The sequence below is a fragment of the Micrasema longulum genome, unplaced genomic scaffold (assembly GCF_059751315.1).
Source record: "Micrasema longulum isolate JH-2025_06_02 unplaced genomic scaffold, ASM5975131v1 h1tg000190l, whole genome shotgun sequence".
In the NCBI taxonomy this organism is placed as follows: domain Eukaryota; kingdom Metazoa; phylum Arthropoda; class Insecta; order Trichoptera; family Brachycentridae; genus Micrasema; species Micrasema longulum.
The window spans coordinates 30,856-46,902 of NW_028277395.1; the positions used below are offsets into that span (position 1 = coordinate 30,856).

The 16,047-nt window shown below is 33.1% G+C and overlaps 1 protein-coding gene across 2 annotated transcripts in view; it reads left to right on the plus strand.

The window, feature by feature from the left end:
* Positions 1 to 15,785, plus strand: part of LOC148283842 (innexin inx1-like) — a 34,580-nt gene extending 18,795 nt beyond the window's left edge. For both annotated transcript variants that reach the window (XM_088243126.1, XM_088243127.1), the window contains exons 3-4: positions 6,268 to 6,423; positions 13,552 to 15,785. In XM_088243126.1, coding sequence (XP_088099252.1) covers positions 6,274 to 6,423; positions 13,552 to 14,127 — 726 coding nt within the window. In that variant the 5' untranslated portion in view covers positions 6,268 to 6,273 and the 3' untranslated portion in view covers positions 14,128 to 15,785. The remainder of the gene's footprint in view (positions 1 to 6,267; positions 6,424 to 13,551) is intronic.
* Positions 15,786 to 16,047: the final 262 nt, after the last annotated feature.

Below are 16,047 nucleotides of genomic sequence, written 5' to 3' on the forward strand. Positions count from 1 at the left end.
TTATTATTATTTTTATGGATAACTCAAATGTCGCCATTTTCGTAATATAATACCTCAAGGACGCGTAACATAGTGATTCTATAGATAAATAAATTTAATAGAATCTTTTAAATTTGATTGTAATTTATTTTATATTATTTATTTACTTAAGTTAGTTAATATTACATTGTATATTAACAAATATATTTACAATTATAACAAATACTTATTAAATATTTCTTACATAACTACATTATTACAATAAACATAACATTTTTTTTTTAAATCCGTAAGTTTTCTTTCATTCTTCATACTTTCAGGCATCTCATCATACAGTTTTAACCCTTTATACATTAAGCTATTTTGTGATTTTGTTTTTTTCTTAAGTGGTAGTCTTATCCTATTTCTATTTCTTGTCCTATATTTATGTACATTTCTATTTAATATAATTTCACTTATAAAATACTTTGGCATGAGATTATTAAACACTTTATATATAAATACAAATACATTATACAATAGTCTTTTCTTTATTCCTATCCAGGTCAATTGTTTTCTCATTTTTTCAACACTATTATATTTGCTTTTTTTCAGTATAATTCTTTGATTAAAACAATTTATTTTGTTATCACATGCTACGGATTTATTCAAATGATTTATTTTCTTAACCAAGCTAAAGGTATTTTTTTTACAAAACAATATTATTTTTTATGTTGTTGTTGTTGACATTTGTGTTTTATTACGATTGTTTTCTTAATTATTTTATAATTAAAAAAAAAAAAACTACAATTCATTATCGTTCCCTTTCCGCACCTAATGGTGCATAGGGCACTGCATTGGTACACCAATCGCAGCGTATGTTGATCATTTTTGTTACATGAAGGTAAGATGATCAGGCTTGCGCTTCAGGTACCAGTCCAGGGACTATGAAATATTCTAGGGTGAAAACACCCATTCAAATAAATATTTCACATCAACCCCTTTTAGGATTCGAACCCGAGACCTTTTGCATGGCAGGCAAACGCGCTGACCATTACACCACGAAAATAATTAAGTTTTTTTTATTTTTGTATTTATACGTATGTGTATAATTTTTTTTAAATTCTTATATTTTTGTTTATTTTGTAGTAACAGTAATATATGCCTTTTGTGCTTTGCACCTTTATTTCACACCCCCTGAGTCCCAATGTTATTAAGTCCATGATTTTTTAACAACAAAATTTTTTAAAAATCTTCAGAATTCACTATTTGTCGCTTACGTGGTTCTGCCGATTATGGCTCGATATCATGCGCTCATTCGCAGATACTACACAGGCGCAATGTGTGACTGTATTGTCCGCGCCAGCTCTTCCTAACCGACCGGTACCCACTCGCTCGCGTATAATCCATACCGGTTTCCCGACCGACGCCGGCACCGCAGACCTGAAATATCGTACCGGGCAGACACAAGGGTTGAAAGAATGTAATTTTATAAGACTATGCTAAAATCGCGTTAACTCTTAAAAGACTGTGGTAAATAATCCCTTTACGCGCGGTGATGTAACATCGTGTTACCACTAGTAAAAGACGGAATATTCTAAAGTTCAGACATTTGAAAAAAAAACAAATGGACATACTGTTTATTAATTCCTTTTCCATAATTTATGCGAAAAAACATATAATATAACCCTGTTATGGAAAATAAAATAAAATCACAAATACACCGCTCATGTTACGCGCGTGCGTTCCCCGTCACTGTCATTAACCGACTGAAGACTGAATCTGTTTTAGACAACACCCGCCGCAGAACAGCGTGTCTGTCTTGTAATGATTTCTATCTTCGTGCTCTCTCTTGTATAAAGTATCTGTAAAGATGTGTTGCTGAATTAGCGGACATTCATTTTTCGCGTAGCAAGGATAAATATTTTTTGTATTAACATTTGGCATAGTTAAACAAAAAATTTTTCCAAATCGGGTGTGAAAACGTCCATTTGAAGATTACAAAAAATACGAATTCATCATTTAAAAAAATAAGAGAGATATATCAAGTCTTGTGTCATATGTAGACTAGTGCGACATCACAGCCACACAAGAGTTAATGAATCAAGTGTACCCCTGTTGATATGGAGAACAAAGTTTGACATTTGCAAAAAGAATTCTATATTTGAAAATGAATTATTTTTGATTATTATTATAATTTGTTTTGGAATTCAACCATAAACAAGTACCTATAGTCCTTAAAATATACCTTGATCAGAATGAAAGTTGTTAGCCAAATGAAATGAATGAAAAAAAATATTTAAAACGAAAATTTTTGAAAAATTAAAATGTTTAAAAAAACCAAATGGTTGCTTACTTCTGCAGGGGAGAAGTGAGGGGGCGTGGCCGTGCGGTTGACGGTGTATCAGACTCCCCCCTCCCCCCTCCCCCCTTCTCGTTTCTCCCCAGCAGAAGTAAGCAACCATTTGTTTTTTTTCTATATTTTATTTTTTAAGATTTAAGAGATCTAAATATGCCTTCTTGCTCGTACAGATTATCGTGGTTTTGGATGTGAGAGGGTTTAAAGAACACCCTGTATATATGTGGGTGAAATAATTCAATCACATGAATCTCACCCGCAACAATAAAGGTTTCAGCTCTTTAACTTCACAAACGTCAACAGATTGATGACTCGAAGGAATGTAGATGTTTAAATATAGGCAGAATGGTGAATGTTACATAGTGTGTAAAGTAGCCACTTAAACCAGCCAATGACAGGTCATAAGCCCTGTGGCTGCCTAGACTCCTACATTCCCTTCTCTAAAATATGTTCTCATCTCTGTTTTCATAGCAAATTAATTGAGTGATTCTTTGCAATTTTTAACACTAACATAAATATAAATTAATATGTTTAATACATAAAGACATAATATACTTTAGTGTTTTACTAGGGCTGACTGTTTTCTGCAAAATGCACATCTTAGGTTGTGTGGTAAGCCTGGTTTTAAAAATCATTAAAACTGGTCGAATACATCACTACATTTAAAAAAAAAAAAAAAAACGAATGTATGCATTTTTTATAATTTGTCAAAGCAAAAGACATAACAACTGTTGTGTTCAGTCTTTTCACAAAAGTTCTGTTATCTCAGTTTCACCCTTCTATGGCTGGCTGTTTTCTGCATAACTACGTTAAATTTATCTTCAACTATGACGTCGTGACGTTCTTAACTTCCGATTGTAATCGCGGCCCAGACCTTGTTTGTACGCGCGCGCTGAATCTGCTTAATAAATTCGAAATGTCAAAATTACGATGCGAATCAGCTTCTAACCAGTAGCTTGCGGTCATTACTGAAAATATTGTTGATGACAAAATGTCGCCTATTTGAAGACGAGCCCGGCGGATGTTCCATTTTGTGAATTCGCTGTATTACGATGTGTCAACCACACAGCCACACATCCACACAACCACACAACCACACATCCACACACCCACACATGCGCGGTCGTCCTTTGTCATACAGACGCACTTCATGCTACGTAATACTAGAATGTACAGTCCACATAATGTAATAACTACCTAATGGTACCCGTCAATAAATTAAGTTCTGTTCTACGGGAAATTGGATATGGAAAATGAAACGCACTCTGCAAAAACAGGCTCATTGCATTTTTTCGATTTTTGAAATATCAAGAAGAAACGCGGTCTTTGTTTTTATTTTATTTAATCAAAGAAAACAATAGCCATTGTATGTCACAAAAAATACAATATATACAAATAAAAAACCGAAAAAATGTTCAAAAAGGCTATAAAAAATGGATAGTGGAGCTAGGTAGAAGTAAAATGGATGAGACAATTCGCCCAAACCAATATCAAATCAACTGCTCCACAAGTGTATGGCTTATGTTAGGTTTTTGTTCTTTCATTGTACGTTTTGTAATATAAATAATATAGATGTACATAAATTAATTATAAACATAAATATGTAGTGTTTAAAACTGTTTGAACATTTTGTTAATATTCTCAAATGTAAACATATTTAAAAAAAATATTTTATACCAGTGAGGTCACATTATTTTTATTATTAATTAAAGTTTGTAAGAGAAAAAATAATAATAAATAAACCAATAATTATAGGTCAATTAAAGTTTTATATAAAAAGGCCACTCCGTAAAGTTGCACTTGTAAAAAAATATAATATTTCAATAATAAAATATAGCAAAAAATTAAGCATGTAAAACATTTTTAAGTAGGTACAGTTAGATTAAATTATAATTATTATTTGCAATTATGGTTCTGGCATTTCCTTTATGATTGTTTAGAGTGTGGAAATATCATATACAGGGTGTTCTTTAAACCCCGTCACATCCGAAACCTCGATGATCAGTATGAGCAAGAAGACATATTGGCACATTAAAATATTTTTTTAGAACAAATAAAATTAAAAAAAAAAAAAAAATCAAATAGTTGCTTACATCTACAGGGGAGAAACGAGGTGGGAGGAGGGGGGAGTCTGATACTGCGCCGCGCTCCCCTCACTTCTCCCCTGCAGAAGTAAGCAACCATATATTTTCTAAATTTTTTCTTTGTTCTAAATATTTTTTTTAATATGCTAATATGTCTTCTTGCCCATACTGATCATCGTGGTTTCGGATGTGACAGGGTTTAAAGAACACCCTGTATATCGATTTCAGAAAAAATATTGCCATGGCATTATTATTGGTCTTTGTCCTTGAAATACCAACATGAAACAATTATTGCAGCCGAGGTTGAGGGATATGAATTTTCTTCATACAAACCTAGTTCCATATTTCCCCCTGTGCCTCAATTATGAACGCTATCTTCATCGGTATGTATCGAGACGGTATACTTTACTTCTATACTATCTGGGACTCGATTATGATAGGAAGATAAAGACGTCATACTTTCATCTTGACGGTATAGTCGAAGATAAATTACCTCTAGCGATTATAAAGATATACTACCGACCCCCCACCTTCAAGTTTTGGGTAGGTACATCGATATGAAACAAGGGGAAGGTATGACGTCATAGTTGAAGATAAAATTCTCCCGACCGACTGCAAAGATATAATACCGATCCCCCCACCACCAAGTGTTGATGTAAGTACGTCGGTTTATACCGACGGGTCTAGAACTCCTCGATACGTTTATCTACGCATTAAAAGTGTCAAAAATTTTGTTCCACTGAGCAATTTTTCCTTTAATTATGATTTATTAAAAAAAAATATCGTTTTGAGGTTAGCACTTTTTTTCATAAAAGCCAATTAAAAATATGAGAGAGAAATAAGTAAATTTTGAAGTCGATTTAAATTCCGACAACTGTCAGTTAAATAAAACGAACGCCTAGATGCAAAAAATAATGTCGCTAGGTTCTGTCCTATTAACACATAAGAGTATATAGGCGTTAGAAAGTTACCACTGTAAAAAATAAATTTATTTATTGTATTTTTTCCATCTGTTTTACTATCTTTTTGAGAGAACATATCGAGAGTCGGCCTTGCAGACGATCGCTAAGCATATCGTTTTGGCAATGGTTAAAAGTAATTTCAAAAACATGTTTAGGCAAGCTTTTTTTGCTTGAATTGGAATTTATTGGAGTTTATATTTGCTTTGGGGTCGATAGTATATCTTTGTAATCGCTAGAGAGAATTTATCTTAAACTATACCGTCAAGGTGAAGGTATGACGTCTTTATCTTCCCGGCCCTGGATTATGGCGTTAGAGAAGTGATTTTTTTACACACTTAAGATATTTACCATTCGCGTGTCTCTATCATGTTGCACTTTTAACAAATTAGGAAGTTCGGTGGATTAAAAAAAATAAAAAATTAATAGACTATAAAACTAAGCATTTTTTTTTGTTTTTATGCATTACATTATTCTTCTTCTTCTTCTTATCGTTCCTCTCCCGGATGAAGGTTGGATATCGTCGTAGCAATTCTCACTTTGTTGGCAGCTGCCCTGAACAAGGACTGAGCGCTTCAATGGAACCAGTCACGCAAGTTCTTAAGCCAAGAGATGCGCCATCTACCTGCACTGCGTCTCCCTTCAATCTTTTCCCGTAGAATGACTTGTAAAATGTAAAATTTTTCGCCTCTCATCACATGCCCAAAGTACTCGAGTTCTTAAGCACCTCTTTTTATTTAGAATATAACCTTCACTGTTTTGTTTTTCTTCACACAACTTAAAGGGCCACCGAGGCAAAAACTCTTGTTCAGGATTATTGTTCAATTGCACAAAAACCAAGAACTGTATTCTTTATTCGCCCGGACACGAATATTTATATAATTTAATATCTATGATTTTTTTCCAGGCTATAATGTGCTACACGCCGAAGTTTCTATGGGACTGTTTCGAGGGAGGGCTCATGAGAACCCTTGTGATGGGGCTCAACATGGGGCTGTGTGAAGAGAAAGAAAAAGAAGAAAAAAAGTCTGTGCTTATTGACTATCTTCTGCGCCATGTCAGAGTAAGTATAAATTATCCTATTTCATTTTCATTATTAAAAATATATATGGTAGGTACAGATTATTCTGAGTTTTGTCCTTTTAAAGTGTAGAAATACTGCTAGGATCTTTTACAATATGGTATCACATTTCATGTGTAATTAGCAAACAAATGTTTAAGTAGGAAATGCATTACTTAAAAATTGAATTATTTTTCCATTTGTCAGATTGTCGAAGAAACAAAATTAACATTGCGTTAGTGTTGCCAGGGTAGTAATTTTTTTACCCTACTTTGTTCATCTAATGAGAGAACTAATGAAAATTGGATCTCGGATTAAACAACTATATTGTGGACATTTGACCGACATTATCTTTAAAACATCAAATATTATTTAACATGATATAAAAATATTAGTTTTATGTAAAATAAAATTTGTTTTATATTTTAAGTTTAAAGTTCATTAAATGACCCTTTACTTATCTACTCTGTTGTGTCAATCAATATTTCCGCGTGCACAATAAAATTTTAGATAAATTAACAGATTGCTTTTTTTTTTACTTTACATTTGTGTTGTAATTATATTTTTTCTCAACGTGCAACATTACACGGCGGCATCACGAATGCGCGCGGCGAAAGTGAGGCACAGTGGGAGAATTATTGGACGCAGTCCGATGTATTCAAATATGATTTTACGCTCCTTCTGGACTATTCTTAATTCTATGTCTGCAAACTTCCCATTGTAATACAAACTTCCCACAACGCATAACAAACATAGAAAGGGTTGAAAATGTTCAATGAAAAATTTTAAAATACCTAGATTATAAAAACCATAAAACGCTTTGTACTTACAGCCAATCTGCCAAACAAAATGGATTTTTTACCCTTGAAAATAGACGCGCTGTATCTGAATTATTCTATTTACATAAATTATTAAATAATAAAGTAGACTCTTTTAACCTACTCTCCAAAATTAATCTGAATGTCCCCCCCTTTCGCTTGACAAGAAATAAGTATTTATTCCATCTGCCAGTCTGTAGCACTAACTATGCTCAACACTCTTTCCTCTATCGTTCTTGCTCTAACTTATAAGATCACGGACCACAATACAATTGAAATAGGATTAGAAGGCTTTAAACAAGATAATATTCATGGATGTAAATACATAAAAAACTTCAAATGTTATGATAAAGTATCTTTTCTGAAAAAATTAGAAGAAAATCAATGGTCAAACTTGAGCGAACTTTCATTCGAAGAAAAAGTTGATAAAATGATACAGTTCATTGAAAAAACTGTCAATACAGTTATACCAGAAATGAAAATAATAAACAAACCGTACAACAAATGGTACTCTAAAGACTTAAAAATAATGCGAATGGAAAGAGATAAGTACTATAAATTAACAAAGCTCACGGGAAGCCACATAGACTGGGAAAACTATTAAAAAAGTAGAAACAAATATGTCAAAGCACTAAAAGAAAACAAAAATAATTATTATGTTTGTAAAATCGAAAAAAGCAAAAATAACTCAAAAGGATTGTGGAAAAATATTAAAGGTATGATCAAAAGTGAACCAATTACCAATATTGATGAAAATATAGAATTTCCAAAGGACTTGGGAGACGACAGAAGCTTGGCAAATCGTTTTAACACCTACTATATAAAAAGCATAATTGAAATAAATGAGAGTATTCCGGTGGAAGAAGCAGAACAAAATAATAATGTGCATTTATATAATGACTTTGCTTTTGAAGAAATATGTGAACAAAAATTACTCGCTATTCTAAAATCTATGACATCCAAGGCAAGTCCCGATGGAATAACCATAAATTTGATGTGTGATGCTTTTGCTGTAATTGGAAAAACTTTTGTAGAAATAATTAATGAATCACTTAAAACAGGAGTTTTTCCGGAGAAGTGGAAGATATCTACAGTAGTTCCCATACCAAAAATAAAACAACCAAAAAAATGTGATGATTTTAGACCTATAAATACTCTACCAAAATATGAACAAGTTCTGGAAAAAGTAGTAAAGATGCAGCTTACAAAAATTTTAGATGTAAATAATATTTTATGTGATCAACAATCGGGATTTAGGTTTAAAAATTCATGTGAAATGGCCCTTAATATTGTTATAGATGACTGGAAAGAGAACATCGATAAAAATAAATATGTAGTTGCAGTGTTTTTAGATTTTAAAAGAGCGTTCGAAACTATTGACCGAAATATAATCATTAAAAAATTAAAAAATATTGGTATTAAAAACACGGAAATAAAATGGTTTGAAAATTACCTCAACAATCGCATGCAAATGACAAAGGTTAATAATGAAACGTCAGATCAACAAAAAAATGATTTGGGAGTTCCACAAGGATCTGTTCTGGGACCACTATTGTTTATTTTGTACATAAATGATATGACTTTAACATTGTCTGATTGCCAAGTTCGACTTTTTGCAGATGATACCTTAATTTATGTAGCTGATAACGAATATGATTCAGCAATAAGGAAAATAAATGCAGAATTAAAAACAGTCTCCAAATGGCTTAAAGCAAATAAGCTAAAACTAAATGTAGGAAAAACAAAATGTATGATAATGGGTAAGAAACGCTGTTTTAACAGTGATCACAGTGTTGAATTAGATGGAGAAGTTCTTGAGAATGTTGAAAGCATAAAATATCTAGGAGTTTGGATTGACTCTAAATTATCTTTTTCAAAAAATGCAGACTATACGAGTAAGAAAATCGCAAAGAAGGTATCCCTGTTAGGAAGGATAAGGAATAAATTAGACATTAAAACCTCTCTGCTGATATTTAAAAGTATTATCGTTCCCCACATTGATTATTGCTCCAGTATTTTATATTTAAGTAATGAAGGAGATCTAAAAAGACTCCAAATAATACAAAACAAAGCGATGAGGATAATATTAAGATGTGGGAGACGAACAAATGTTAAGAAAATGATTCAACTTCTAGATATCATGACAATTGATCAAAGAATCAAATTCAATGTTGCCAATGAAATAAACAAAATTATTAAAGGAATAGTTCCGAGATATTTTCAAGATAAACTAAAAAATAATGAGTTCTTTCATAACTATGCAACAAGAGGATCTAAAAATATAAGACTGGAAAAAAAATCAAAAGCAATGTCCCAGAACTGCCTTATGTACAAGGGAATAAAACTGTTTGAAGAAATGCCAGAAAGCATAAAAAATGAAATTAATGTAAATATATTTAAAATTAAATGTAAAAAGTATATATGTGAAAAATATTAGGTAGTAAATAGTGTAAATAGTGAATATAATTAATGAAAATGTACATATGAAACAGTGAATATTATAAATTAGGATTTTAAGTGTATAATAGTGATAAATAATGTTAGAATAAGTATAGATGTAAATATTGTGTTGTAAATATATATTAGACTATGTAAATACATAGAACTAAATAAATAAATAAATAAAAAAATAAAAAAACTATAATATTTTTTTTTCATCCATTGATATATTTTACATGCCCCTTAATTTATTTAAAAATAAATTAGGACCTATTATTTCTGGCTGCGATACGATCCCACTTACTATTTAATGATGCACACTCCTGAACACTTACTCCCACACTAATACACATAAACACACATCTACATTTACTCTCATACAAATACACATAAACACATCCTTTTGTTGTAACACAATTTAATAATATGTATGATTCTTATTTAGAAACTTTGCTGGTCTGTCTTTAAACTGTATTTTTTTAAAATGTTTTTATATCATTGTCGACTGTTTGTTTCTTTAAAATAAATAAATAAATAGTAATCGGGGCCCTGGTCCCCCCTCAGGAACTCGCGGAGTTTTCTCACGCTTGGACTCGGAAAGGTAAAATCTAGCTCAGCATAAAAAAAATGCTGCGGAGAACCGTCAAGGTTCGTCGATTTGAAATACTCAGCCTATTTTTTGCTGACTTTCGATGTTTTTGTGCTGAGGTCGACCGAACACATTGACAATGGAGGAATGGAGTCGCTGTTTTCGACGTTTATTTATATTCAGCTGATTCTTGCCGGAATTCGATTTGAGAAAATGAAACAAAAAATGGTTTCTTGTGAAATTGTAAATTTGCAAACTATTACTGCATAGTTTACTATTGAGTTTGATTTTATTTTTAACTGAAGTTTTATTGAAGCGACTCATCACATAGGAAGATTTCTGAGTGAGACATGGTATTATTATTGTGTTTTTTTTTAAAATTATTATTATTTATTGTTAACTTTTTAAAATCATTCTTATGTTGTTGAAATTCCACTCGTCAATGCGTTTTGAAGCTACAAGACTTTTTGTGATGTTAGCTATCATATTATGTAAATGTTATCAACTATCAAATATCTAAATTAAGTAAATGGGGTCTAGAATTTCAACCGTCTATGCGCTCAGTAGCTGCAAGACTGCAAGTCTAACTTCTATTTTTATAAATTTGCTTTTTATTTCGTTTTTTAAAATATCACTTAAACTCTAAACTTCACTGGCAAATAAAATGTAGTGTAAATTAGTAATGTATATGTAAATAAAAGTTATTACATCAATACCTAAAAATGATTTTTAAAGTTTACAGCAAAAATTAACAATAGCTGTTTACACTCAAATATGTCAATTTTCCAACTCTGTCGTAAAGTCTGTCGACCTTAATATTAATTTACACTTCTTTAAAGAACAGTAATAATTGAACCTGTGGTCAACCAAGGCCTAAAGCCATTATACTTTTATTTCATTTTATGAATTACTTCTGTAAAGCCATGAGACCTTGTCATTTGATAGGCTAACAATATTATCATAAGGAAATAATTTATATGTATGTTGTAAAGGTATTGTTAAATATAATTGAAATTCTTTAGTTCAATAGTAATTCTGATTGTGTCTTTCTGACCCCAATTTTCATTTTGTCATTTTCTTTTTATAAATATAACTGATAAACACGTTGCAATCAGAGATGGACAACATTTTAGAGAAAGGAACGTAGGTGTCAGGCATTTATAGGGATTATGACCTGCCATTGGCTGGTTTATTTATTGATTTAATACTTTACCAGGGCCCCGATTACAATGGGAAGTTAACAGAGTTATCTTCGACTGTCTATAAAGAAAAATCGATAATGAGGAATTCCACTGTTTTCTAATTTTTTTTTTCTATTAGCGTACTATTTAACTAAGCAAAAATATATTTTTTTTTTTTTTTTGTGCGTTATTTACAAAGATATGATTTTTTAAAGTTACATTTATCAAATACCACGCCAAATGACTGTAATCACTGTGTCACTTTTCAGTAGTGACGTCATGAAACGGTTGGCGTTCTTACTTTCACTGATCTTTGTAAGTTGTATTTCTCCAGCCAATAACAAAACTGACAAGAATCTATGGAATATTGCTTTGATTACTTTAGTTGATCGTAATTTGCTCATTTCTATGTTATGGTTATTTTACGAACGTTTCGATTTAGAAAAACCTAGAAAGTTGACATAATCTCTGGTTGAAATGTCAACAAATTGAAATGTTTTCTATGGTCAAAACGTTCCTTACAAGGTGCGGGGGCTTTAAAGCGGAAACCGGAAATACCACACGTAGATATAAGGAGTGACGTCATTATTTACGATTTTAAAATGAATACTATTTTGAACATTTTTTATTTATTTTTGCGTGCGTTATTGAGATATTTCATCCTACACCAAAAATTTTTAATATTCACGTGTACACGAAAACATTTTTAAAATTTAATCCCGGGTTGGGCTGGAATTCCTCATTGTATACGAAAATTAGTATATTTGCATGCACATTTAAAGTATCTTCGTCGGTAATCTATAATTGAACATTTTTAGAAGAAAAAGATTTTATGCATATTCTGCTTTTCATACAGAAAACTTAATTTTACTTTTAAGACAACTGTAGGACAACTGTATGAAAGAGATAGAATGTATGGGTATTGGAGCAAAAATTGATAATTTTTCAGTAAGTTGCTTGTTGTATGCTGATGATGCAGTTCTGTTAGCAAGCAGCAACGAGGTTTTGCAACAAATAGTCTCTAGAATGTATGATGTATACCTGGAGAGCGAACTGGCGATGAACAACTGTAAGTTAAAAGTGGTGGTATTTGAAAGGAGAAGTGAGGTTACTGACTGCATAATAAATGTGAACAACGAATGTCTCGAACAAGTAGAAGAATTTGTGTATCTGGGAAGCATGTTTTCAAGAGATGGATGAGTAGAAAAAAATGTTGAAGGGAGAGTGAATGCGGGCAACAAAATGAACGGAGCACTTAGCACAGTACTTGCTACTAAAAATATGTCAATCGAAGCTAAACTGGCAGTGCACAACAGAGTTTTAGTCCTGACAGTTATGTATGTAAGTGAAACATGGAACTGGCGGAGGAAGGATAAAAGCCGAGTGAAAGCGGTTGAAATGCGATCTCTTAGACGAATGTGCGGGAAATCAATGTATGACAGGGTTACGAACGATGAAATCAGGCGAGAGTGTAAATCTGAGTCAAGTATAATTGATAAGATTAAGAAAGGGTCTCTGAGATGGTTTGGTCACGTAGAACGAATGGACAACGAAAGAATCGTAAAACAAGTATTTATGGCGAAAATGAACGGCAGCGTGAGACGAGCGCGACCAAGGAAGACGTGGCATGATCAGATAAACCAAAATCTTAAGTCTGGTCATGTCAAAAGCAGACAGAACCGAAGGGCATGTATGAATGTGGAAGAAGCTAGGAATGTATGCCAGGATAGACGTGTGTGGTGGTCCATTATCTCTGCCTACCCCTACAGAGAAATGGCGTAGTAGTAGTAGATAAAATTGAAGATAAATGTTAACTTCCTATTGTAATCGGGGGCCCAGGGAATATTTTGAGGTTATCCAATTTTTTTTCGTTGAGGATTCAACCCCCTAGGGAGTTATTAAAATCAATATATTACAACAGGGATAGACAATATATAAGATGAGGGAATATTGGAAGTCTAGGCACTTACAGGGCTCTCTGTTGCAAGAAATTATTACTTATAAGCATTTTACATTTTTAAAAAATATATCATAATAATCCTTTTCCTGCTGTAAATAAAATTATGCGATGAAATAGACTTATGATATATTTTTTTTTTTTCAGTGCCATAAACTGTACGCGTTTCGCTACTGGGCGTGCGAGCTCCTTTGCCTCATAAACATCATAGTACAGCTATGGATGATGGACTCGTTCTTCAACGGAGAGTTCATGTCTTACGGTCTGCGCGTCATGCATCTGACGGAGGAGCCTCAAGAAGAACGCATCGACGCCATGATTTACATCTTCCCGCGAGTCACCAAATGCATCTTCCACAAATACGGCGCTTCCGGCTCGATCCAAAAACACGACAGCCTGTGCATACTGCCGCTGAACATCGTGAATGAGAAAACGTACATTTTCCTGTGGTTCTGGTACATAATTCTCGCCGTGGTGCTCTGCCTGCTGATCATCTACCGCTGCGTGATCATCTTCCTTCCCGAAGTGCGCCCCCGCTTGCTGCACGCCCGCAACAAGATCATCACGCGGCAGATGGCGGAGACCATCTCGAAGAAGACCGACGTCGGCGACTGGTGGATCCTGTACATGCTCGGGAGGAACATGGACCACATGATCTACTCCGACGTCATCTCGGAGCTCTCCAAGAAGCTGGACAAGGAGAATCTGCCGATAAGAGAATGAGACGAGCTGGACCGCGAGAAAGCGCGGTTTTGAGACAGACTGTCGAGTGGTTAACGAATAGATGATATTTGAATCACACTGTGTTCTTAAATTTAAGTTAAAGTGATTTTCTGACGTATTTTGCACAATGAATAATTAATTTAAGGACGTATTTTAAAATCATTATTGTCAAGACTTCGTCAATTGTCTTTTTTACTAAATAATTTGTAAAATAATTAGCGATTACAATTTTTGTTTTCATCATCTGGGCGTTGCATTGATACGCCAAATGTAGCGTATCTCGATCGGAGATGAGGAGCAGAGGGGAAAATGGCCGACTTTGATACTAGGGTCTTCAAATCGAAGTTAACCATTTTAATAAACCGGTTGTCGAAGCCAGTATATGACCTCCGTTGAATTTATTTACAATAAAACACTTTGTAAATTTACCACACAAGAGTTTAATACATTATAACACGACTAGTTTCGGGTAAGCAGTATTACCCATCCTCAGGTGTCCATATAAACTAAACTAAAATACATACACAGATTAATACTTAGGTACTGATAGGGTCGGGTGAAAGGGGGAAGGGGGAAGGGCACGTTCGATTTCACGAATAATTGCCACTTTTTCACGAATTGAGAGACACTTCCTCTTGTTAGCAGACATGTTTATAATTCAGGGGTTAAGTTTCAACTGATGTTATCTAGAACTCATTTGATATAACCCACTTGTAATGTTTATTGTGTATTGAAAAATGTGTAATGAAAAAAACCCCGTAAAAACCCCGAAACAAGCATGTCATTCATAAACTACAAAAGCAGCTGTAATTTGTAACAATGTGCCGAACCGGCACTTACTAAGTTCACTATGCTTGGATTTTTTTAAAACCATGTGTGTTCATTTTTCAATATTGTCAGCCGAAAATCCAATTAGGTACTTAGACACTTACATAGCTATCATAAAGATAATCCGATCCCAACCCCCGGCGGTATTTATCCTTTACGTTAGCCGACTGTTTAGATTTTATTACTTAGATTCTTATTTCGAGAATGATGTTTTTAAAAATTGAAGATTTTTTGTATAATTTTTGACAATATTTTTGTTTGGTATGTCCGAGAAGTAATAATAATAATAATAATGTTTGGATAATTTATATAGCGCCATTTTTGTGAAAATCACCTCAAGGGCGCTGTACAATAAATAAATATCCCAACACGTCTTGCAGCTACAGAGCGCATGGACGGTTGGGATTCTAGTTCCTCGTCTCCAATTATGATATATATGAGCTAGATAACAGAACGTCTTGCAGCTACAGAGCGCATGGACAATAAGAAATCTAGCCCCTATTTACATTTTTATTTAAAAAAAAATTATTTGACCAAGAAGTTTAGAGTTTAAGTGATATTTTAAAAAACAAAATAAAAAGCAAATTTATAAAATTGGAAGTTAGATAACAACAAGTCTTGCAGCTACTGAGCGCATGGACGGTTGAACAGTGTAACTCGTTATAACAGTGAATAATTGTATGGAGAAAACCATGAGCTAAAATGTCAATTAATGTTTCCTCGTTACAGCCGAGATCTCACTATTTCCGTGATCGTTATAACCAATTTCAACACTGCAATATTTCGTTGCTCGTCGACTAGCACCTTACCTCCCATCCGTGCAACAAAAATGATCCAGATACGCTTCAATTGGAGTACTCCTGTAGTGCCCTATACACCACTGGGTGCAAATAGAGAAAAGATGACGATGATCAGAGAAATTTAAAAAGGCGTAGGGTGCGTGCTATAGTTGGCGCCTCTTAAAATCTAATGGTAAAAAAATAAGTAACCATAAGTATTTATCTCCGCCTTAAAATATACACTTTTTCTGTTTGTTTGTTGTCTGTTTTTAATTAAAATGAATACATCTCACATTAATTTATTTTTGACCAT